The sequence below is a fragment of the Suillus paluster genome (genome assembly GCF_016628075.1).
Source record: "Suillus paluster strain FC165 chromosome Unknown EDB91scaffold_15, whole genome shotgun sequence".
NCBI classification, from domain to species: domain Eukaryota; kingdom Fungi; phylum Basidiomycota; class Agaricomycetes; order Boletales; family Suillaceae; genus Suillus; species Suillus paluster.
In genome coordinates, this window is record NW_024537575.1 from 330,236 (window position 1) to 354,719 (window position 24,484).

Sequence of the window (24,484 nt, forward strand, 5' to 3'; positions counted from 1 at the left end):
CCTCTGTGGGTTACTGTGGGGAACTATCAAAAAATGTCAATGCTCTGGGAGAAATTTACTGTGAGCTCCGTCCTGCTGTGGGTTACTGTGGGAAACTGTTGAAAATGTTGATGTCTGTAGAGAAATTTGGGGTTTACTGATGTATATTGAGTTATACTGACCATGGCACTATTGGTAACGGATGACCATTTCGTGAAAAGCTCCTACCAATTGACAAGGCATTACCCTGGACATGTCACAACTGCCAGCAATGACCATTTTGTGTCAATATTACAAGGATCTTGCATCTCTTGATTGCCAACTAGGTAACATTGCATACAGCCATATTTAATGCAGCAGGTGACCATTTTTGTGGAGCGATGCTGGACTTCTTTCAATATTTTATCTACAAAGTGTCATGTTTGTGAGACATACATGTCTTCATCAATATTAGAGTTTTTCTTGCAATTGCTTGTCATTCAATGCCATTGGGCTGGTGCCTATATAATACTATGTATTTAGATATAATATGTTGATATTTGATTTGATTTTGCCAGAAATATCTATTACAGCTATTTGCAAAAAGGTTGTCAGTACGCATGATCTGAGAGAATAAGGAAATAAAATAAAATAAAAGTCCTAGACCTGCCACAACCACGTCTCGCTTAACGCACTGTAACTTATCATTATCATATTTTGCAAAGTCTCCACTAGCGGCCATGCCTTCAATCTTCAATCAGCTATCCAACTCAGATGATACTACCATTGAGGTTACTACTCCAACGGATGACAATTTGGCAGACAACTTGAATGTCAAAGACCCACAGCCTGAGGATGAACTTGAAGTACAAACAAATGAGCAAGATCTTGAAGTTCAAGTTCCTGCACCTTACAGGTTGCTAGTACTACTTTGATGATACAACTGATGTGCAGGTAGCAGTTCCTACTACATCCGAGTCTGCAGGGCAGAACATACAAGCACCAGCTGCTCCTACTGAAGCTGTTGTGAACAGTGAACCACAGAAGATCAAAATCACATACTTTCTAGCCATGTTCGCAGAAGATCAACTACAAAAACCCAAGAAACAATGGAAAGCCATCAACACATTTCTCTTCCTGACTTCTGACTAGGAGTTCGACACCCTCAAAGCCCAAATTCTCCAGAAAATCTCCAAGAAACTCAAGCCAAAGATGCTGGCTTATGGAAACTACTCTGTTGAGTGGTACATACCCCAAATTCAAACAGCTCCACTTGCATTGTCTTCGCCTGACAACTACAAGTTTCTACTTGATCACGCACTGAAATGAGAAGCTCCGACTGCAAATATTGTTATCCAAGCACTGCCTGCTGCCAAGGTAGTGTATTCGAGTGAATATATGCACTGCTAATCCGGCTTTTTGAAGAAACTGAAATGCAGGAGAGAATGTGATGATGAATCAGGAGATGAAAACCAGAGTGGGAGTGAGAACAGTAGCAGCGAAGATGAGAAACTGAAGAAGAAACCGAAGAAGGATATGGTGAGTGTTTGTATGTGTCATAGTCATCAATGCGGATAAATGACCCTGCATCATAGAAAAAATCAAAAACACATGTTGAGTCACTGTTGAATGAGAAGATCACATCAAAGATAGTTCAGCTGCAGAACAGATGGTCGTGTTCAAAGGCTGGTTGCTCTAACAATCATTGTTTCATCCATCCCGACTATCCCGATCACTTCCCACTTGGACATGAGCAACTCTCGGTGTGGGCATCAGCCTGGGTATATTTTTTTTCAGCTTGGCTCGTACACTGTCTGTTACTCATCACTTGACCAATAGAACAAGGACAAAGAGCTTGCAAATATCAAAACTCCACCCAACCATCCAAAATTCAACTTTATTCCTGGTTGAAAATCTGAGGTGTCACCCCTGCTCCAACATCATCTAGCCAAGCATAACCAGCCAACAACCGGACACACCACCAGTGGTCCCATCATCAATTTCAACATCCCCTCTGATCTTTTTGCTCTGTTGTGTCCTGCTAGTGAAGTCCATGCTGTTCAAGATGTCGTCAACACAGATATTGCTGTCATGAATGTTACCAACTGCATCTAAATTTCAATTATCAAACCCTAAGTCACCTATCCGATAAGATTAGATTAGATAGATCCCTGATAAGATAAGATGGATAACCGATTAACGATCACTATCTTCACATCACATCTATACGTCATCCATCTATATCTGTAACCCTAGACATCCGACATCATCACATCCTTAGAAGTCCTACGATTAGGCAACAGGTTACATCATAAGCATCTATACGCCTCTATGATCGAACCATAACCGAGAGTCCTTTACGAGCCATCTCTCGAAGAGTCATTATCCCTTCACATCGCAGACCTTCACACATGACATGTTAAGAGTTACCTCTGTCATTCACCGAATCCCTTACATAAGAACCTGTTGCACAGTCACAGCTGGAACCTTGAACCCTATCACAGAAGCGCCACTCATAGAGAAACATGCTCATTACCGAAGACCCTGGAGAAACCCTTAGATACAATCGCACCCGATACATCTCCAGATCCTATCTCTAATCAAGATCCTTAATCATCGCTCGAGACTTCTTGTCACAGAACTCTCTCACACCCTTCTTCATATCCGCTTACCCTGAAGAGAAGCAGTACCCTGAGAACCCTGCTTAATCACCGATACCCCTAACCCCTATGGACCCTTCTTGTAGTTGATTGGTTGATAAGACGCCCTATACCCTAGGCGCAATGTTATGATCGTATATAGATATATCACTACCTTTCATACTCAGATATCTCCGCCTAGAGAGTAGTATATAGTTTAGGTCGTAGTCAGTAGTACTCCTTAGACTTAACCTCTTCGTTCCTACCCAGTGTAGACTCAGACGTTCACTCTCAATATCATCTATTGCTCTTATCCTTGACGAGTCCTAGTGGTTGTGTTAGGCCTTTACCATTTGGTGAACACTGATCATAACAATTGCCCACATACCTGCCACCACTGCTGTCGCACCAGCAGACCAAGGTGCATTGATACCTGCGGGTGCTCAACTTGGCCCCAACCTCTCTCTCAATGACTTCTACACTCAGTATTCCCTCAGCGATGATATTCAAACGAAGTTACATGAGAATGGTTATACTGGGACTGAAACACTCACTTTTATTATCACAGAGCTGAAGGAAATGGGCTTCAAGTTTGGAGAGGTTGCAGCAATGAAAGCTGTGATGCAACACTGGTCCATGTTGTAAATTTTCCCTTTGCTGCATCTGCTGTTGTACTGCATACACACGTCCCACATTTGAGTTGTGAACCCTTCTGTATTTGTATTTCGTTGCATTGCAATTTGCCACAGTTCGGACATGAAACAGAAGTGCATGATAGTAAGAGCTCGTACATCTAGAAGTAGCCTGCATGCATGATATAACCTATGGCATCCAAGTCCATAATGATGTCCATTGCAACATACATATCATAAATGATGGCATTAACATCATCCATAAAACAATCTTGATTACAACAGATGAATGCCTTGATCTTTGAGAAAGCTTCTTTGATGGGATTGAGGTCAGGAGAGTAAGGTGGCAGATACTTGAGTCGTACACCTGCATACTAACTGAACATGAATAGGCACAATACAAGAACTAGGCACATACCAGCTTCACAAATCAAATCTGCAACACCATCTCCATGGTGTATCTTTGTATTGTCCATGACGAGGACACTCAGTTTGCCTAGATATGGGATGCATAAGGGTAGCTAGTAGTCGAGTATGAGAATGTGCTTGGTTGTCAATGAAAATGAAATGGACTTACAACATCCTCCTCAATAAATGTCTTGAACTTTGCAGTTGTGAAAGAGCCCTCAATGAGAGAGATAGCCATCAAACCATCAACTGTAAGCAGACCAAGTCCAGACAAGCAATGGCCACAAACAAAAACTTGCTTCTTTACTGCACGGGTACCCTTCAATGACCTTCCATAACTTCTCCCCAGTGTCCTCTCATCCTTGGAGGTCTCATCCAAGAAACCAAGCTCCTCTGACTCATACTGAGCCATCCACTGGACAAAATCAGCACATCATTCTTCATTTCTCTCTTTAGCAATTTTCTTCAGCCTTTTGAGTGACATCCCTGCACGTGTGAGCTCCCAATAGATTGTTGTAAAGTGGATGGAGATGAAATGGTTCGTTTGGAGCATGCTGAGAAGCTCATCAAGAAACCAGTCTGGGCGGTGATTTATGAGGTACAGGAGGTAGCTGATGTCCTCAAAGTGGAGGCTTTGTGGTCAACCAGGGAGACTAGAGTTGTGTCATACTACATCTCCTGTCTCTCACCAGAGCTTCATGATGCGCCAAAAAGTGCGCTCTGTGAAGCCGACACAGTCAACAATCTGTCCAATGGTGAGTAAATTGTGTTCAAAAAGATTGACAGCCGCAAGCTTGAGGTCACGACTGATTTTACGGTACGGCATGGTGGTATTTGGTGAGTTATATTTTCTTTTTTTAAAATTTCCTTATTCTCTTAGATCACGTGTACTGACAACCTTTTTGCAAATAGCTGTAAAATCACCTCATGGCCGATTTCCTGATGTAGTAGCAGTGTTCTGCCGGTCAGTGAACCAAGGTCACGGTCACTGACCGGATTTCATGGGAAAGCTGGTGAAGTTTATCGATGTTCGTCTGAACACGACTTTGAGGAGTTTCCTGGTCCTACTATAATGAACTATACTATATCTGGTCAATGCTAGAATCTTTGATTAGACGTTATCTTTGTGCCGCTTCACATATCATTACTCACATAAACGCATGGTTTTCATGTGTTTGGTTCAAGGGCACACTTCAAGGCTTATAACTCGAAGATGGACTCCCCACTTTCGACACACTAACTCGATGGCGAAGATCAGCAAGAGATCAAAGTCAAACCGAGGATGGTGGTGGGATCATTTTGTGGAGCACCCAGGTTATACTGTCAAAGACCCAGCTTCAATGGTCAGCGAAAAGGCAAAGGTGGTGTGTGCAAGGCTCTATGAGCAACGCGTTGTGCATGAGCAGGCAATAGACGAGCAGCAGGTTCACGCAGGCCAGCGAGATGCACCGAGGGATGAAGTGGTGATCGCAGGCACTTGTATGCAAGCCTGTTTTATAGCTTTCTTTTACTAACTTGGAGTACTAGTTTGGGCCAGTGGCCAGAATGATCCCCAACGCACCTGGTTAATCAGTCAGCCAACGACACTATTATGTCACTTGCGTGATTGCACATTGCACTGAGGATATCCGTTCACAAGCACGGCTTGAATACCACCAATCATATTCACCGTGAAAAGGTGCCACTCGGGTCCTAACTCCAGCACACCCCAGTGCTATACCTCCAATCATTCTCGCCGCCAGCCCACCAGATCTCAATATGTCATCGACTATGCAGTCTGCATGTCCGAGTTTTCCCACATTGCTAATTCCTGAGGCTGACACAGCCTCGAGTTCTTCCAGTAGCCTTTACCGCGACTCTCTGTCGGTCAGTCCAAGTCCTGCCCTCTTGGAAGTCTCATTACCATCCCATCCAAAGCACCAACGTCTAATCCAATCCGGTCAATACCACTCTGCTTCTGGCTCACTTCCGCCTCTCTCCCCCATAACACTGGGCAACCAACTTAATGGTTTTGGTGACCAAGCTTGGATGACTTCAGATCAAGCTGATTGGGAAATCGGGCTTGCAAGACTCACCGCAAGCGCTGGTTTACCGCTGTGGTGGGTTGAGAACCACGAATGGAAAGTATTATGCGACCGTTTTCTCCCAAGAGCGAAAATTCCCTCTGCAAAAGTCTTGACACAGCATGTCCTACCCCATGCCCTTAATATACTCAAAGGTACCGCTAAAGAAGAATGTCAAGGCGCTGACGCAACATTGCAATGTGACGGTTGGACTGGTGAAAATCACCATCACCTCCTGGGGTTTATGATGACTGCTCGCCGAAAGGTAAATCTAACTGCGGAGACCGTCAATCATTTTACTAATTGTCTATTTAGCTGCACACGATTAAAGTTCACGATGCTTCGATGGACCCTCACACCACCGAAGAACTTCTCAAGCAAATGTTAGATGCAATCAGCAGGATCGAGTCCGAGTGGGGGGCAAGTGTTATCGCTTGCACCACAGACGCGTCCAGTGAATCACGAAAAGCTCGGTGTCTGCTTCAAGAGCAACTACCCCACATTGTTGTTCCTAATTGCTTGGCTCATCAGGTATGGCGATTTTCGTGATTCGTCACACTCGCTGATTATGAATGACACAACAACAGTGGAATTTCATTGTCAGTGACCTTTTCAAGGTCAAAGACGACTACAGGATCTATGGAGACATGGCGCAAGAACTAATTACGTGGCTATGCAGCAAGACACATGTGCTCGCCATTCTCCACGAAATACAGATGGCGACATTCAGAAAGACACTCGCAGTTCTCAGGGCAGTGCTGACACGTTGGATGTCTCATTATCTTGCCTATTGCCGCCTCCTTGAGCTTCGTCCTGCACTCGAATTGCTTGTAACGAAGCACGAAGCTCATTTGATATCAGGTGGAGATGCACACTCACGCAGAAAGACTCAAACAGCCATTGCGACAATCAAAAACGCAACGTTTTGGCATGCATTGGCACGGTACAGTTCAAAAATAAATGTAAAAATCGGAACTAATGCTCTCTGTAGATGGAAAACGTTGCTGGAGCCAATTTCCCTCATGACGAATGTTCATCAAGCAGCCCAGGCAAGACCTGAAAATGTTGCAATATCATTTGGTTTTCTGCACTTTCGCTACTCCAAGATCAACAACAGCACTGATCTGGCAGCTTGTACAGCTGTTCTTGCAAGCGTCGAGTGCCGCTGGGAACAGTGCAACCAGGAAGTCTTTATTGCTGCCATCATTGTGAATCCTTTCTATAAGGTTTCTCCATTCTGGAATGTACCCCTCACAACGCGTGCAGGGCTTGCGACACTTTTTGCACGTCTTTGGTGCCGTTTTTACAACACTAATGATATACCACTCGATCTTTATATGGACTTGGACGACTATTTGAATAGCTCCCATGACTTCGCATACATGGACAACTACAAGCTTTCACTGTTATATCGCGCAGAAAAGGAGGTATGCTTCGTCAAACTGATTGTTTCAAGTTCAGAAGACATTGCTAACAGTCCTCAGGGTGTTTCGGTTGATCCAATCAATATATGGACAGGACTGTCACATCCCGGTTCAGCACGTCGACCACTTCATACTATCACTCAACGTCTTCTCTCGATTTGCCTGAATTCCGCCTCTTGCAAACACCTATTTAGCATGTTTGGCATGATTCTCACGAAATGGCGCAATCGGCTCTCAACTGAGACACTCACCCTTCTGGCAGAACTCAAGATGTATGTTCATGAGGAGCATGTATGCAATGACGTGGTCAAGAAGCGGCTTCAGCGCCGGTACTGTGACACCAAGGACACTGACAAAGCAGAGCCTACTCAAGTAGTTCATGCAGTTGGTGATGATCTATCAGGAGAAAGCAGCAAACGGGAGCCACGCAGCCTTGCTTTCAAGAGGCGAGGGATAAGCAATGTTGCCGCAGACCTTATCCGAGCTGTTCAGGAGGAGGAGGAGATTTCCGCCACAGAATCAATGCACTCAGTCCCCATTGGTGCTGTCGGTGGTTCATTCTCCTGCATTGCTATTAATGACTTACTTGACTATTCTCGTGCGGAGGAATGGCTGGGATCTTTTTATAAAGTCGCCATTCGAGGTTTAGACGCTGAGCTTGAGTTGTACAAGCTTCTTGACTTAGATGCAGAGGGAATTGATGATCCAGACTTTCCTCAAGCTGACGATGTTCTTGACGAGTAGATTCGGAAAATTAGTGCTACCTTAGTAGTAGTAGTCGAGTACTATCCATTCTGCGATCGTTGACGCACCGTGTACTGCACTTTGAACATTCACTCCTGCTTCATCGTCCAATCAGACATGATTATCAAATATCCAAGTAGGACATCTGGCACTGCACGGGTTCAGTTCACTTGCATCCATGGGAAAGTTCGCAGCTGAACGTACGTTAACTTTGATGAACGTACACTGACCGGCAGAACACTGGTCTGATGGCTCGCGTCAAGGAATGTTTGTTTATGATGTCCCACAGAATGCAGGACTGGCAATAAATGTCAAATAACAACAGCTCGATTCAAGGCATAAATATCATCAATAAAGCTGATACACCAGAAACATTGCAGCTCATAGGTAGCGTAGGAACAGAAATGGCGTACATGTACGAAAAGGGAATGTTAAGAATGGAGAGTCTATCATAGCTTGACGAAGGGCTGAAAAACTTTTTTCTAGTATCAAGCATCACAACAACTTGGAGTGCGTCCGCGACCAATCGATCAGCATAGAATATAGGTAATAGAAGTGCCGGTCCTTGCTTTCTCTTCTAAGCTACTCAAAGACCACCCGAGGGAAAAGCTTTTCTATAAGCACGGTCACCTCCGAGCTCCAGTCACAAGCTGTGCATTTTTCCTTAGGGGGCGAGTACAACTTGAGATATTCTAAATCCGAGTCACGTCGGCCCTCGAGGTCGAGTAAGCTCTCCATATCTTCAACGTCTTCGTGCACATCAGCCCATGTAATAGTAATCCAGAGTTTCTTCAAGCGAGGACACAGATCGACGAAATTGACGAACCCGAGCAATGTAACTGGGTTTCGAGCACGGCACCCACTATCCTTGTTCAGGGACAACACCTCAAGACAAGGCCAGGCTTCTGCCATTTCCACGAGGCCATCATTGTCGATGTCAATACAGGATTCCGTATTGAATTCCACGACTTGAAGGTGACTGAGGTAGAAGAGCGGCCGTATGGTTTCAATTGTGATGGCTGTGTCTGCGGATGTGCGTTTGCAGCGATAGGAGTCGAGTAAGTGTATGCGCTGCAGGTGCCTGAAAGCCTCGCGCGTATGGAGCGAGTTGAAAAGTACCTGCAGCGGGCCTCCACCGAGCGTAATCTTGTCGGATCGAAGTATCATTGTGGTGAGTTTACGAGGCCATAGACGTGTGAAGACTTCGGTGTCTCGCCATTCTTTGATCACCCAATCAACACTTTCATGGTTCTCGAAGAGAAAGGGGCCGCGGGATGAGCCAAAAATATCTTCGAGATCACTGCCGGTGGGGAGATGTGTCTGGAGGCTGGTAAGAGATGAGAGACTACCAAGATGAATCATGGCGTCCTTGGTGATGGCCGGAGTGACAACGCTATGCAGGTTGTGCAAGTTTTGGATAGCATGCGACAGCGGCAGAGCCAATGTTGGCACATCCCATGGGCCAAGTATGTAGTTGGCGTAAACCTTGAAGCTTTCAAGTGACGGACAAGAGGAGGGTAATGACCGCATGACCATGTCAAATGCAGGCAAAACATCTTCCTCGTCACCTTTGTAGTGCTCATGGTTTTCGTAGTAAGTAATCTTGATGGTAAGATGCCGCAGACGCGGGCCAAGCAAGGGGGGGACCAGATGGCAGAAATGATTACAATCGACAAATAAGCTTCGTAAGTTTGGCAGCAGGACCTTGGAAGAGCAGACAAGGGTTTGCAAAAAATATTCGACATGAATCTGCCAACTGGCATGGGTCATGATTAAAAACCGGATACGATGTGCGTAGCGATTAATGATGGCCAGCTGAGACTCTGTTGGGATCTGTGCCATCCGTAAATATATGTGTATTTCTCCTGAAAAAAAAGAACTGACGATGCAGTGGTCTTCATGGAGTTCTTCCCTAACAAATCCCGGGGGTGGTATCGGTGGGAGCACAATCCCAGCACATCGCAGGAGGGGTGCAAGGTGCATAATCGTTTCCCAGAGAGCGTCCAATGCTTGCTCCGCGAACGCGCGACACGTTAATGCAAGGGCTAACAAAGTCCTCCTGGAAAGCGTGGTAGGATCACGTCTATGAAGGGTTATCCTGTCGATGACGGGTGTGGAGATTTGGTGTGTGCCGACGTAACTTATGATGTGCGAGAAAATTTCAGACACTAAGAGGGCGCGAGGCATTGTACTGTTGGCAGTTAAAAGGGGCATTGCTGAAGCCATTAGGAGTATGGGGGTACAGTGAATTTGAAGGAGTACTTCGCTTGTGAGGGGGTTTTAAGTCGAAGTGGATGTGGACAATCCACAGGAAAAAGAGTACTGTGGGCGATCGGAGTAGCGGAGTATCTGAGTTGTACTATGTGACCCACCGCTAACAGTCTCAACTGTTCTATGCTACCGCACGTCCAAGGGGCAAGTCGCAGCTACAAAACACGGTAAGTCAGCCTTCATCCTTTATCGCGGTTCAACTCACTGAAGTTTAACGCGGTCAATTCAAAATTGTCAACTTAGAATACTAGATATGGGAGCATGATGTAATGTGATTTTCGAGGATTTGTGGCGCGTTTTTGGAAATTCAACTCTAACGCCAAGGTGACTTATATAAACGTACATGCCAAAGATATTCCAATCCGGCCACAAGCTAGTGGTCTGATGGCTCGCGTCAAGGAATGTTTATGATGTCCCACAGAATGCAGGACTGGCAATAAACGTCAAATAACAACAGCTCGATTCAAGGCATAAATATCATCAATAAAGCAGATACACCAAAAACATTGGAATACTTATATCGTAGTGGTATCTTGACGAAAAGTCGTGCGCAAGTTGTATTTCTACAACAATCCACAGCACTATGTCGTCTTCACCGCCCGCCAGAATGACGCGTACCTGCGCAAACATCTATGATAAGCAATCCTGAGCAGCGAAATCCGAAATCGACAACATACATATTGACACGGTCTAGTGGCATCTCGGGCCCCTTCCTGACTCCCAAAGCAGTGACGGTAAAACCCTTGCGCTCAAATCTGACGCAGCACTATGTCAGCCTTCACAGAAGCCAGCAGCATGTTCAGAAAAAACGCACACTTCGCAGTACCATGGCTTCCTGGCTGCAGAGCGCCAGAGAACGAAGCCGCCGGGCGAAAGCACGCGATAAAACTCGTCAACCTCATCGTCCACGTCCTTGGATCCTGGTAAAAACCAGTCGAGGTGATCCATAATGACGGCTCGGGTGAGAGACCAGCAAGTCAATCCTCGTAGGACGCTGAAGAGTTCTATCAGATCAGTGACACTTCATAATCCCGAGGTGCTTACTTATATATCGAATCGGTGTGCAACCTAAATGCATCCGTAGCTTCGCCGTTATTAGCTTTGAGAGCCTGAAATCCGGAGCGTGTCAGATATTCTGGGCAGGAGGATGGTGTATAGTGCCCACGAAGCGCCTGATATTGTCCTGTAAGCGCGAGAGAAAAAGACTCAGATATCCTCAACTTACCAATGGGTAAAAGTAAGCGCCACCCTTAAAAGAATACGTCGATGGCAAAGGGTCCAGGGTATCTCTTACGAACTCATATATGGTCCCTTCATCGAGGAGCATGCGGCGCTGGTTGAGGGGGACACCCAATGCGTTCCAACAGAATATAGGGCTCTTGAGCATGGCAATAACTGCGGGGTTCAAGAGGACGGGCTTCAGCTTCTCGCGCCAGATCTGCTCCTGCTGGGCTATGCTGCCCGCATTGCATAAAGCTTCTACATCTTTCGATACTCCAGCGATTGAAAAAATGACTTTGGCGAGACGCAGTGCCCAGCCGCTGTATCCGTTCAGATAGAAGGCTCCGAAGAAAGCGTTGTCGTTGATGTTCCAAAATTGATAGGCGATGGAAGAGAGAAGAGGAGCGATCTTAGAGTCGAGGAGTGCACGGAATTTGGGATGATGACCATCGCCGAACATGGCAAAGAAGTCTTCATACTCAAGAGTTTGCATACATGCGAGCTTCAACTCTAGCAAATGATTTTGACTGTATGGCAAATCGTCAGCCGAGTCAGGTGACCAAAGGTAGATGGTCATACCAAGGGTTCATATCCACGCAATGAATCTGTTAGACGGACATTAGTGCATCAATGGTAACGCTCGATTGTTCCACGTACTCTCTTAGGCTGCGCTGCTATGGCGTAATGCAAAGCATTGTCACCTGCTGATGTGATAACCAAGATCGAGTCTTCGGGTCCAAGATCAAGGTACTTCATATCCACCTCGGGATCTTCCTGGCATACTGTTCAGCACCTCAGAACGGGTGACATCAAGACAAAACAACAGACCCATGTGAATGAATATATGAACGTTCGAAACTCCTTATGTACAGCCTGCTCGTAGTACGGGAGTCTCCAAGGCTTAGTCCGTAGTCAGTTTTGTCATTAAATTTGCGATGCGTAGACTCCTCACCTTTCCTAGCTGGTAGTGGAAGGAGCTCAAAGGCGGGGTTACAGTGATAAGTGCATCTGCGTCCGAAGCTTGAGTCTTAAGAGCGGGTTCTCCGATCTCGAGTGGTGGTATAGCTTCGGAATCCTTGATAGTCGTAAAGGATGCTGGTGAACAATTGCCGATCATATTGCCGCCTTCGACTTCAAAGGCATGGCAGAAACGAGATACATCACACGAACGTGAGCGACCAAGCCAGATGTAGTAGGGTCTGTGAAATATTAGTCCAGGAAATATCAGATAAGAGGCTGGTACTGACATGCGGACGATGAAGGGAATAACAAAGCGATTTCTGCCGTTGTAGGTCTTGACCTACACGCGCGATCAGAAAGATTGATACTAGAACTACTCGGTGAACCTACCGTGCCGAATTTGTATTCCAGGTAATCTCGACGGTGCGGTGACAATGACACATGGTCAAAGTCAAACCAGATCTGCCAGAACCACCTGCTAAGCCAACCGCATTCCTTGCTCGTGCCTCCGATGGCCTTCTCGTGTAATGACGGCTGCTTTCCAGAAGTGTAAAAGTCGACGACAGACAAAAGACCGTATTCAGGGGAAAGGACATAATCGATACGGTCTAAAAGAGCATAGAAATTGGGTATCTAAATTTATCCAAACGTCAGATCTTTCTCACAGGAACCGAATAAGTAAAACTTACCATTGAGAGTGAATAGCTGAGTGTCACGAAACTCACGCTCCCTTTTGGGTCACTCCGCGTCCACTCAGGAAGAGCGAACTCGGTTGCATCTTGACACAGTACTGTGATGTTTGTCCATCCCCGCTTAGCGAAGCGCTCCCTGGCAACCTGGAGGAGGGGTTCACAAAGATCGATGAGATAGATAGCATCGAAGGAAGACACCGAAAAGTGCCTATCCATAAGCTCGATATTGTGGCCTGAATGGCAATCAGGAGGGAACCACCAGACTAACAGGTAGGTGCGCACCTGTTCCTCCGCCTATATCAACCCAGATTAATTTCTGATTAGGGTTTTTGGCGCGCATAGTCCGGACATGACTGGCAGAAAGACTGAGCATGGTGTTCCGGCCTCTTAGAAGACCACTTCGAGTTGCATCATAAACGTCCGCTTGGCCTTTGTAAAACTGCGAATGTGATGGGTGATCTGTGACATCTTTATGAACACAACTTTACAGACATTGTCCAGTCTCGTTCGCTGACTCAGATCGCCCGCGCGAAGAGGGCGGATGAAACAATGCCATATGAACTTGAGCTGTGGGCGAAGCGCACTACCAAGGGCGAGGACAAATGCTGTCAACGAGCATCCCAGTAAGATAAAGGCTGCAATGGTTGACGATCCTGTGAAGGATGTGATTGCTTTGCTGAGATATCTGACGGATCATCAGCTCAAAGTTTAGAATACATGGCAATCACTCACCTTCGTTCGCTATAGACTGCAAAGGAGCCACCAATCAAAAGGAGAGCACGAGAGACGGTCATTATCGTCCCCGTAGATTAGACTTATCTTCTGATTCTCTTTTAATGGGCACACATGTTGAAATGGGTGCCACTATACACTACGAATGTGGGGTGGTCTGAAAGATGAAATGGAAGGAACCCCATCTCGTCAGAGAGCCGGGCCAATGGGGGTGTCTTACTTCGAAATCGTGCGCACGAGGCCGTCGGTTAACACGAGGCATGACTAGCGCGCGTCGACGAACGTGTATTCACCATTGACGCGCAGAGAAATAAATGTATTAGCTTCTCTTTGTTATCAAGAAGGAATGATTAACGATAGACATGCCAAGAGAAGTGTCACTGGGCCAGTTCATGACGAGCGAACGTGAATTGACACCTTGGAACACGGTGAATGGAATGAACGTTGGCCAGGGTCGAGCGAACGTTCAACGTTCGGACTCTTGTCGATCGGCTACCACAAGTCCGAGTCTCCCGGTCCTCCCTAGTAGTCATACAGTCGAATAAGGAAGACAACCGTACCTTTTCTGTTAAGATCGACCATGACAACCGATCACTTCGTGAGCCACAGCCCAAGCCTACAAGGAAAATGTCCCGTCAGAAAGGCTATTAATCTGTACATGCAAGGCACAGTATATGTACTACTTATAGAGTCTCTGCAGCCAGGCTATGAGTACGATCCGCCGGAGTCCCAGTCAGACATGTCTACGACGGATGTGTTATCACAGACACTAAGGTATAATAATATAGACCCAGATAAGCAATTAGTACGTGAAATTCGTATCCGGAAATGAGGGGGCATCAAGGCAAAGTTGTTACACGTGCCGTACAGTGGATTGAGATACAGGACAGGAAATGACTTGCTAGGGTGGTATCATGGATGCAGCAGGCCGAACCGCGGAGGGCACTATGCGATGCACAACGCAAGGCAAAAGTTGCCCAAACAACCACAGTCCTCTTGTGCAAGTTGAGTGTCAGACTGTGTCTGAGTATTCTGAGTATGCTGTGGCACGTGGAACTTCGCGTGTGGCTGCTCTGCAGAAGATGACTGACCCGCCAGAGCATTAGTGTTGGTGTTTTCGCCCGATGGTGGAGGGGGAGGGGCGACGTAGATCCTCTAGAGATCTGGTTATGCATCCACGGAACGAGGGACACCCAAACTACTGCTCACCTGTTTGCGTCTTCCGGGTGAGACCGTTACAGCCTCTGGTCCTGTGTGCCGCGCGAAGAAGCTGCGCTTAGGGCGTTGTTGCAGCCGAATGGCTGACCAAGTGGCTGATGAGACTCTAGAGCTCTACGTCCCACAGCTGTGTAATACCATGATTGCCAACATCCCAGTACATTGTTTGTTGGTGAAAGCGCAACAAAATTTACCGGATGGAGGTAATGTCCAGGTGCCGAGTAATGCAGCCTGTCGGAATATCCCGACACCATGCGTTCAGCTGAGCGGTTGCGCTGTTCGCTTCCTCCATTCGTTTTTCCTCTCCGCCACGACATCGAGTTCGTCGTTCATTACACTCCTCACTCACTCGAACAGTTTTCTTTACACCCGCCCACCACTCCCTTTTAATTTTATCGCACCGTAATTCTACTCCTAGCAATTTGTTTAGTCATACGTCTTATAGCTAGTCTGCTCTATCAATTGCATTTTACCGTCCCAATTATTGCTACTCGAAAAGTCATTAGACACGATCGAATTCGTAAGGAGTTGTCCCGCCCTTCCAGCGGCTCCACCTGCTTGCGTCCCATCCCGAGCTAACGCTCGGTCCAGCCCAACCCAATAAATCGTGTCACTAACTCTCGAGCCAGTCGAAGCTGGACTCGAAGTGGTGGAGTTGCATGCCTGAGTTGCTGTCGAAAATACGTACGAATTTGTCGGAGGCTGCGTATAATCTGGAGTTATCCAACGACCACACAACAGACGTCACATAGGCTGCCAGCTCTTCGATGGGGCCGACAACAAGCAGCCCGGTCTTAGTATCCCAAACGCAAATCGTAGTATCTCCGCCTGAAGCAATTTTCTCGCCAGAAGGTGAATATGCAAGAGCAAATACTCTGCCCTGCTTCGTCTCGATGAGGCCCAACTCGATTTCTCCGCTTTTTGCTTTTCGAACGAGGATTGTTCCATCGTTCGATCCACTGGCAAGATGGTCTCCGCTGGGAGACCATGAGAGTGACCGCACTCAGTCGCAATGACCAGTACAGACGTCTTCAATCATCTCTTCCTCCAAATTCCACTGCTGAACCCTCCCTCCCGCATGCAATTGTCTTGCCGTCCGGTGAAAGCGACAGGGCATCTATGTATCCGCCCTCGCCTGCCCATGGTTCCCCGACAGGAAGCCCTGTGTTCGAGTCCCACTTATACATCATGCAGTCCAGCGAACCGCTCACGATGTGGATGTTGTCGTGCAAGAAGATGAAATTCGAAATAGTCTCTTCATGGCCCTCAAATTTGTGCTTGGGGGTTGGTCTTTTGGATTGCGCTGGGGTTGAAGCGTCCTCGAGGGTTTCCTTTGCAGGGGATTCAGAAACCATAGCTCACCGTTTAACACCAGTTAACACCCTTGTTCGGGATCAATATAAGGGGAACAGTTGAACCAGCGTAATTCAGCCTTTGGTCCACTTGTCTCTTATTTGGCAAGCCGGCAAGGCCGTTTTATACTTAGGAAGTTTCCCTATATCAGTCTTGTCCAGCTTCTGATTCTGTCGCTGTGTTTGAGTACTTCGTCTCCAAGATCTATTTCACATTCTCATTCTCTTTCCCGTTTCCGTTGCAATTGCTTTGTGTCTTCCCTCTTCGTCGGATCCCTCTTCTTCCGTGATTGAATACTTATCACCAGTATTCCGTGTCTGTCCTTGAAACGTAGACGTCCATGTTTAGTTTTAGTGTTGATCCTGGGACTCGATATGGGCTTATGTACATGCTACTTTTTCTAAATATCACATGCACGAAATGAGCCTTCCGCGGAACCAATTCTATGCTCCACTGCAGCCTGGCAGGAACTTTCATGTAAATGAACTGGCTCGGTGACTCTCTATCATCGTCTTCGTGCACTCATACAGTCGCAGTCTGCAGGTACGTGCAGCACTGAGCACTTACAACGGGCAGATCTAAACTCTAGTAAGTATTTACGAGTCCTGCCAGGAGACCAGATCGAGATCGAGGTGATGGAACATGTCAAAAATGAGCGCATCATGTTGAAAGGGTGCTCCCACAACGAGTACTATTCTGTCAGCAGGAGAGTACTAACGAGTTTGGATTCATGGTTTGGCGAGATCAGTGAAGTATTGATCGAGGAATGAGTACTTGAGTATCGAAAAGTCAAAAGTGACCACTGAGCTAACATTAACGTCAGTTTCCTATATCATTACCAGTGCAACATGGCAAACAACACTCATGCCTGCGCTCACAATTTAATGGTGGCACGACCTCCAGAAAGTGACTAATGAAGCTTTGGAGAAGCTGTACAGGGCTGACAACAAATTTGGGCGATCGCTTCGCGGCTAGAGGTACGATTAGCGCCCAGGAACAAGTATAATTGGCCCTGCCTTACATCCTCGTGCGCGCTAACTACACCTCTACCCAGCTACCGCAGCAGCAATGCCAGACACTGCTGCCTCTCGCAAGTTCATTGATCTCATTCTCCAGACGTCATCCAAGTGGGCTAATTGGGACCCGCCGATCGAGATCAAGGTCAGTTTAAACGCTTTAGTAAACACTACGCCAATTTTGCCTCATCTTCATGGCCCGCAGGTGGGGCACTTTGGGACTATCGATAGGACATCTGGAGAGCTTGAAGTGGAAGGGAATATCTATGATGCAGCGTTCCAAGAGTCATTGAACCAGCAAGGCTTGAAGATCGACTTGTCCGATCCATCGTTCCAGCCTATAAAGGGCGCAATCGAGGAAGACATAATCATGTGCTCGACTGGTGTCAAAAAGGGAGACTTTTCGCTCAAGCCAGAAGTGTGAGAGCGCACGCACGTCTTGCTTGCGCTATCATTCAAACTGCTCTAATCGATCAGCTCCTTACTCAACTTGGCTTCTGCCTCCGTCAAGGCCGAGTTCCAGTTCCAGGACGGCAAACGAGGTGCCGTCCTGGTGATGCACAAGCCCCAGCAGCAATATATTCCTCAGGGCAGGCTTCTGGGTATCGTCCATAAGGCAAACGAGCTGAAGGATAAATATATCGTCAACAGCACTTTTACGTGTCCCGGGTATTATCTCTACTTGTCTAACAAGTGTGCGTCTATTTGCCTTGTGCTTCATTGATGGCAGTATGCTGATGGCCTGACGCAGCTGGAGAAAGGGTAGCGCTAGCGCTTACCGCTAATGCACTTCCAGCTGCAATAGGCGTCACTGCTGGCGGGGGAGCTTCTGTGGACTGGTGGACAAATGTTCAAGCAGCGTTCCTCCGAAAAGCGTTTGACAAGGCTGGACAGTATCGCTACACGCCACTCTACAGCCTCAAGCGCAGGCAGAATTGGTTCCAACGAGCTTTCCGCGGGGAAGAGGAACACATGACAGAAGATGATCTGTACGTTACTCGTTCCTGTCTGAAAACTCGTCACCTATTCTGACAATTGCCCAGGTGGCCTAACTGCCCAGCACCATGGGACCCTCTTGATGAGGACGGAAATGAGGATTCTGTGTATGAGGAAGTACGTCAGGCTTTGCTCGCCTCTCCTATTGATCTGGCTTGACCCATGAATCACCTTTCAGACCGATGAGGACTTATTCGCCCGCCAATCTGCGGTGGAGGGCAGTTTGCCATTCACGTCATCTGTAGCAAGTGAGGCTACATAGTATGTGTAGCCACTTCTGCATTCAATCAGATTGCTTTTGTCCGCTTGTCGAGTTTGTCCTTCGATTTCTAGATTTACAATCATTCCATGGCTGTGTACGTATCTCCACAATCTCTATATATCTCTATGGATTGTATACTATCATTCGATGGGAAATGCACAATTTTCACTTATTGCTGAATAGCAACACAACAACAACACATATTCGTATCGGATCTACTGTAGTGTATACCTTGTGTCTCTGCGCATTAGGCCCAACAATATTTTATTTTATTTTGTTGCGAGCTTGTTGCAGCGGCAGCACTGGAAGTTGAGATGTCGAAAACACAGTAGAAATGCACAATTTCGTCACACTATGTCACGCGCGGCACCTCGGCCAATACACAATGATATCCAAAGTCCGACAGCGCGCAAAGCGAATGAAAGTCCAGTGTTGCCGAATGCAAACAAAGCGGAGACTCAACCAAGCCGAGAGTGTGATTTCCCAATCTAGCCTGACCGTCACGCTTTGCTCATGAATCGTGAATAGCACGCTGTGGTGGTGTTCTATTGACATAGAAACACCTGGGGTAGATTCAGAATAGTGTATTTCATACATGTTGAAGTTCCTATGTTGATAGGTCAATGGGATGTGGGTGGATCTTGGATTTAGTGTCCAAAAATCACTCATTTTGGGTACACTCGCACAATGTTTCATCTCGGGAAGGCTTCACAGCGCCGATTTTAAATATTTGATTTGGCAGTCTTATTGAACATATGCTAATACTTGTTCTCCAGCTGTTCCGAATGAAATATACGTAGAGTGGTGAGCTCTGGAGTGCATTGTGCATTACCCATCGATTGTGCATTCCGGATCAGGTGATAGTAGTACCATCCAATGCGTTTTGTTTGTTTTGTCGTTGTCGATCCCATATTACATGTTTATATTGTTCTCACGCCCCCTTGCCAGCCGACTTACTTACTGCTGCCGATCTCTCATAATAATGTGCAACATGCAACTAGTACTGTCAGCCTGCGCCTGCGCTCCCAGTGATAGCATCGCGGCCTCCGGAGATTGACCGGTCTACCGGTGGTGCTTGGATGAAGTTTTGAACGGTCGACAATTTCCAGAGTGATGACACAGGTCATGCGATCACTTCGAGGCAGTACTACGTAGCGCCTAAGAAACCTTATAAGTTATGAATCGTCCAGCCCTACAGCCTCGTGTGTGAGGCTAAACCACGCTTCCACATTTATTCCTCCTCCCCTCGCCCAACCGCCCTAGCAATGCGAGACATAGCGGCCTCTCGCAAGTTCATCGATCTCATTCGCCAGGCATCGTCCAAGTGGGCTAATTGGGACCCACCGATTGAAATCAAGGTCAGTTTATGTGCTCGCGATCTCTGCGCCGATTTTGCCTCATTTTCGAGGTCGTAGGTGGGGGACTATGGAAGGATCGATAGTGACAGTGGAGAGCTTGAAGTGGAAGGAAACATCTACGATAAAGCGTTCCAAACGTCATTGGACCAGCAAGGCTTGAAGATCAATTTATCTGATTCATCATATCAGCCTAAGAAGGGCGCTGTCGATGACAACATGATCATGTCCTCGTCTGGAGTCAAACAGGGAGAGTTCTCGATGAAGCCAGAAGTGTGAGAGCGCACGTATTTCTTGCTTGCGCGCCATCATTGAACATGCACTAATCGATCAGCTCCCTCCTCAACCTGGCCTCTGCTTCCGTCAAAGCCGAGTTCCAGTTTCAGGAAGGCAAGCGAGGCGCCGTCCTCGTAATGCACAAGCCCCGGCAGGAATATATCCCCCCGGGCAAGGTTCTGACGCTGGTCCACAAGGCGGACGAGTTGCAGGACAAGTATCTGGTCACCAGCACATTCACGTGTCCCGGGTATTACCTCTACTTGTCTAACAAGTGTGCGTCTACTTATTGGGTATCATTAGAAGACAGTATACTGATAGCTTAACACAGCCGGAGAGAGGGTAGGACTAGCGCTGGCCGCTAGTGTACCGATTCCGGCTGCAATGGGCGTGACTGCTGGCGGAGAAGTTTCTGTGGACTGGTGGACGGATGCTCAAGCTGCATTCCTCCGAAAAGCGTTTGACAAGGCCGGGCAGTACCGTTACACGCCTCTCTACGCCCTGAAGTACCGAAGTAATGGGTGGTTCGGGCGAAGGTTCCGCGGGGATGAGGAACTTCACCAGACAGAAGATGATCTGTAAGTTACTTATGAGACTCATCATATCTGTTCTGACATGAACTCAGGTGGCCTGACTGTTCGCCGCCGTGGCAGCCTCTTGATGAGGACGGAGACGAAGATCCCCTGTGGGAAGAAGTACGTCAGGCTTTGCTCGCCCCTTTTATTGATTATGCCTCATGAATTACCTCTCGGGACGATGAAGACCTTGCTCGCCGATCTGCGGTAGATGGCATTTTTCCATTCGCATGATCCCCTTTTGACCAGTTTGTGTTTGCCCGTTGGATGGTTAATTGATTAATTTCTCAGAAGATCTGCACTGCCTTTATATGTATGACATCTCTTCCATCTGTATACCATGCCATACATACTCTATTCTCATCAGCCTGAAGCGCTTGTCAACGATCTTCGACTCTCACGAAGTGGAGATGATTGCAAACATCTTCTATTCAAATGACATTGGAAAATTGTCGCGGTACTGAAGAGGCCTTCGGATGGCCTTCCAAGAAAATCTGTCATGATGCTCAGGCTATTCGAAAATGAATGTGTTAGAGTTCATCGATGCCGTCCCGATTATCTTCATGCACTAAAACATCATTTTCACACTCGCAGTCAGGGACTGGAGCCTTGCGCACCGCACCATTAAGGATAGTGGTATGCACGCCGTATTCCATACGTAACACCCACAGCACAAGGTAAACAGTTGTGGTCAATCCCCGAAACGAAGCGAACGAAGAGGGAAACGGAGATGAAACGGCAATGTAAGAGTATGAGAAATAGACCTATGGAGACAGTACTCAACCGAGTGGGATAGCACTAACCAACGGAACGCGTAGAGAATAGAATATAAGCGAAAAGAAAGAAGAAAAAACTCTCACCTCACCATTGTTCCTTTCCAGTGCTGCATGCAGAAAAAGATCTTCGACGCATATTCCCTCTCTCGTTCGAGATGTTTTTGAACAAACTTACAGGTAGAGTCCTCCCAAAATTCAAATGCTCTGCTTCACCAGCCCCGCAAGAAGCACTGCTGGCATAATCCGAGACAGCCATGCTCACTGAGAATTGCTCGCCTTGAAGATGGCATCCGCAAGTTTGTCGCATCATTGCTTACATGTAGGCTGGATCAGCAATGACGTCGCTAAAAACACGCATGCCAAAAATGCAGAGGGGATGACTGGGAGCAAACAAGTTAAAAGTCAAGTCGTAGTTGGTCAATTTCTCGACTATGAGTCTGGGGATTTTCTCCAGCACACTCTCATCGAGGCGAGATGCTAGCAAGGATATGGTGAAGAGCAAGTGAAGAATTGATATTATAGAACTGGTGACTCGGAAAAGATAATGCAGGATGTCGAATGAGGTAAGGTAGTTGTTGTCGCGGGAAGTACAACTTGAAGCCAGACCACCATGCTCAATAAATTCTTATCTTCGGCGTTGCCTGTCACTCCGTGCACCATTTAAATTTTTGGGAGTGCCTTGACTCGGATGACTCGGAGTTCAGACGCCAACTCGAGACCTATTGGCGCAACGAGTGCCATTAAATGCCCCCTTCAAGACGAGAACATTCTCACATAACTCTCGCATGGTGGAACGTGCTTCCCATGCCCATGTCCTTGCTGTAAGTTTTTCCATTTACTATTCTGTAGGCTCTCGGCGTAGTCAAAAATTTCAGGACTGATTAACTCCATGCCCGATGGGCAAGCAGGCTCGGAGATTTAACTCCGAGTCGGCAATAGATGCCAACTGTGACAATGCTCAAACACTCGCCGACATTGTACTCACGAGGTGTGTAAATAGATTTCCTGTCTCGTGCTGCGATAGTAACACCTTCAAGTTACCTACTACTGGATACTACAGGCTTGAAGTCAAGACCATGAAAGGAACCCTCCCAACAAATTCATGCTTCGACCGGATCTTGCGAGAAGGGCCCAGCCGTGTGCTATGCGCGCATGAAGAGGACCAGCCTTGTATTCTCTGTAGTATGAAGGCTTCTGCTGCTTCATACGTCCGCAACTCGAGATCGGGCTGAGGGCTGAGCTTGGACCCTTGTATGCCAGAAGCCTGGACACTCGGACAGTAGTACTTGTTACTTGTCCGAACGATTCTGCGGTGAACAAAGTCCTATTGCTTGTTATAGATGTGTGACACTGACTAAACCAGAGTTGCTTCGATAGAATGCTTATACATAGGTTGATCCCAAGCCTCAAGGTGATCCACTGATGTAACGTGTTGAAGCACTTGAAACTAAAAGCATTCACTTGTATCTACATCAATTGCAATGGAGGTGGGAAACTTCTGACATACATTTCCGCATCCCTTCCTCCTCCTCGCCCAGCAATGCGAGACATAGCGGCCTCTCGCAAGTTCATCGATCTCATTCGCCAGGTGTCGTCCATGTGGGCCAATTGGGACCCACCCCTTCAAATCAGGGTTGGTTTAGATCTCTGCGCCGATTTTGGCTCATCTATGAGGTCGTAGGTGGGGACTATGGGACGATCAATAATGACACCGGAGAGCTTAAAGTGGAAGGGAATATCTACGATAAATCGTTCCAAACGTCGTTGAACCAGCAAGGCTTGAAGATCAATCTATCTGAATACCAGCCCAAGAAGGGTGCCGTCGATAACAACATGATCATATTGTCGCAGGGCGTCAAACAGGAAGAATTTTCGCTGAAGCCAGAAGTGTGAGTGCAAACACCCTTGCGCTATCATTCAACATGCACCAATCGGTCAGCTCCATCCACAACCTGGCCTCTGCTTCCTTCAAGGCCGAGTTTCAGTTTCAGGGGGGCAAGCGAGGCGCTGTCCTCGTGATGCACAAGCCCCTGCAGGAATATATCCCCCCGGGCAAGGTTCTGATGCTTGTCCACAAGGCGAATGAGCTACATGGCAAGTATCTCGTCACCAAGGCATTCACATGTCCGGGGTATTACTTCTACTTGTCTAACAAGTGTACGTCTATTGGTTGGATACCATTAGCAGTATGATGATGGCCTGGCGCAGCCAGAGAGAAGGCAGGGCTAGCGCTCACCGCTAGAGAAGCGTCTGTGGATTGGTGGACAGATGTTCGTGCTGCATTCCTCCGAAAGGCGTTTGACAAGACTGAACAGTACCGCTACACGCCTCTCTACGCCCTGAAACACCGAAGTAATGGGTGGTTCGGGCGGAGATGCCGAGGGGATGAGGAACGAGTGACGGAAGATGATCTGTGAGTTACCTATGAGACTCGTCATATATGTTCTGACATGAACTCAGGTGGCCTGACTGTATGCCACCGTGGCAACCTCTTGATGAGGACGGAGACGAAGATCCCGTGTGGGAAGAAGTACATCAGGCTTCGCTCGCCCTTTTATTGATCTTGACTCATGAATCACCTTTCAGGACGTTGATGAAGACTTTTCTCGCCGATCTGCAGTAGAGAGCAGTTTTCCGTTCGCATGACCACGATACGTCTATTTTGACCTGTTTGTGTTTATCCGTTGGATGGTCGATTGATCAGAATATGATCTGCACTGCCTATATATGTACGACTTCTCTCTCATCTGTATGTCATGCAATACTTTTCTCACCAGCCCGAGGCGCTTGTCGACAATCCCCGACTCCCAGGAAGTGGAGGGGATTTATTAGCAGCTTCTGTTCAATTGATCATGGAAAATTGTTGCGGCACTGAAGGGGCCTTGGAGGCCCTTGGAAGTTTGGATGACCTTC

At 47.2% G+C, this 24,484-nt stretch overlaps 10 protein-coding genes across 10 annotated transcripts; 7 read left to right on the top strand and 3 right to left on the bottom strand.

Annotated features, from left to right (window-relative positions):
• Window positions 1-698: 698 nt before the first annotated feature.
• Window positions 699-1,110, top strand: EDB91DRAFT_1080535 (uncharacterized protein; the record flags this gene model as incomplete). Its single annotated transcript, XM_041315241.1, has 2 exons — window positions 699-857; window positions 913-1,110. The coding sequence occupies 2 exons, from the start codon at window positions 699-701 to the stop codon at window positions 1,108-1,110; spliced, it is 357 nt and encodes a 118-aa protein (XP_041179165.1).
• A 4,555-nt stretch (window positions 1,111-5,665) lies between these two features.
• EDB91DRAFT_1236441 (uncharacterized protein) lies at window positions 5,666-6,249 on the top strand (the record flags this gene model as incomplete). The annotated part of the gene is made up of 3 exons (XM_041321457.1): window positions 5,666-5,965; window positions 6,016-6,124; window positions 6,146-6,249. The coding sequence occupies 3 exons, from the start codon at window positions 5,666-5,668 to the stop codon at window positions 6,247-6,249; spliced, it is 513 nt and encodes a 170-aa protein (XP_041179166.1).
• Window positions 6,250-6,347: 98 nt separating this feature from the next.
• EDB91DRAFT_1032191 (uncharacterized protein) lies at window positions 6,348-7,136 on the top strand (the record flags this gene model as incomplete). The annotated part of the gene is made up of 1 exon (XM_041312743.1): window positions 6,348-7,136. A coding segment is annotated over one exon (789 nt), but the record flags the coding sequence as incomplete, so codon positions are not given.
• Window positions 7,137-7,196: 60 nt separating this feature from the next.
• Window positions 7,197-7,451, top strand: EDB91DRAFT_1011904 (uncharacterized protein; the record flags this gene model as incomplete). Its single annotated transcript, XM_041312431.1, has 1 exon — window positions 7,197-7,451. A coding segment is annotated over one exon (255 nt), but the record flags the coding sequence as incomplete, so codon positions are not given.
• A 980-nt stretch (window positions 7,452-8,431) lies between these two features.
• EDB91DRAFT_1122096 (uncharacterized protein) lies at window positions 8,432-10,294 on the bottom strand. Its single transcript, XM_041318273.1, has 2 exons — window positions 9,753-10,294; window positions 8,432-9,701 (listed from the first exon to the last, which is right to left on the bottom strand). Exons 1-2 carry the CDS (start codon window positions 10,092-10,094, stop codon window positions 8,451-8,453), a joined length of 1,593 nt encoding a protein of 530 aa, XP_041179169.1. The 5' UTR covers window positions 10,095-10,294; the 3' UTR covers window positions 8,432-8,450.
• Window positions 10,295-10,562: 268 nt separating this feature from the next.
• Window positions 10,563-13,806, bottom strand: EDB91DRAFT_1271475 (uncharacterized protein; the record flags this gene model as incomplete). The annotated part of the gene is made up of 15 exons (XM_041324584.1): window positions 10,563-10,757; window positions 10,817-10,894; window positions 10,954-11,133; window positions 11,184-11,311; window positions 11,365-11,887; window positions 11,940-11,965; window positions 12,018-12,134; window positions 12,189-12,260; window positions 12,313-12,559; window positions 12,608-12,660; window positions 12,711-12,953; window positions 13,010-13,245; window positions 13,295-13,451; window positions 13,505-13,617; window positions 13,776-13,806. 15 exons carry the CDS (start codon window positions 13,804-13,806, stop codon window positions 10,721-10,723), a joined length of 2,241 nt encoding a protein of 746 aa, XP_041179170.1. The 3' UTR covers window positions 10,563-10,720.
• Window positions 13,807-14,367: 561 nt separating this feature from the next.
• Window positions 14,368-16,317, bottom strand: EDB91DRAFT_1345870 (WD40-repeat-containing domain protein; the record flags this gene model as incomplete). The annotated part of the gene is made up of 4 exons (XM_041325865.1): window positions 14,368-14,899; window positions 14,954-15,045; window positions 15,581-15,964; window positions 16,029-16,317. 4 exons carry the CDS (start codon window positions 16,315-16,317, stop codon window positions 14,690-14,692), a joined length of 975 nt encoding a protein of 324 aa, XP_041179171.1. The 3' UTR covers window positions 14,368-14,689.
• A 1,066-nt stretch (window positions 16,318-17,383) lies between these two features.
• Window positions 17,384-18,873, top strand: EDB91DRAFT_1271489 (uncharacterized protein; the record flags this gene model as incomplete). The annotated part of the gene is made up of 6 exons (XM_041324585.1): window positions 17,384-17,476; window positions 17,537-17,751; window positions 17,809-18,026; window positions 18,083-18,320; window positions 18,375-18,444; window positions 18,506-18,873. The coding sequence occupies 6 exons, from the start codon at window positions 17,384-17,386 to the stop codon at window positions 18,587-18,589; spliced, it is 918 nt and encodes a 305-aa protein (XP_041179172.1). The 3' UTR covers window positions 18,590-18,873.
• Window positions 18,874-19,854: 981 nt separating this feature from the next.
• Window positions 19,855-20,960, top strand: EDB91DRAFT_1050155 (uncharacterized protein; the record flags this gene model as incomplete). The annotated part of the gene is made up of 5 exons (XM_041313514.1): window positions 19,855-19,947; window positions 20,005-20,219; window positions 20,279-20,496; window positions 20,552-20,798; window positions 20,846-20,960. 5 exons carry the CDS (start codon window positions 19,855-19,857, stop codon window positions 20,958-20,960), a joined length of 888 nt encoding a protein of 295 aa, XP_041179173.1.
• Window positions 20,961-22,467: 1,507 nt separating this feature from the next.
• EDB91DRAFT_1271499 (uncharacterized protein) lies at window positions 22,468-24,456 on the top strand (the record flags this gene model as incomplete). The annotated part of the gene is made up of 8 exons (XM_041324586.1): window positions 22,468-22,559; window positions 22,632-22,779; window positions 22,964-22,982; window positions 23,010-23,460; window positions 23,511-23,728; window positions 23,780-23,984; window positions 24,032-24,101; window positions 24,158-24,456. 8 exons carry the CDS (start codon window positions 22,468-22,470, stop codon window positions 24,215-24,217), a joined length of 1,263 nt encoding a protein of 420 aa, XP_041179174.1. The 3' UTR covers window positions 24,218-24,456.
• Window positions 24,457-24,484: the final 28 nt, after the last annotated feature.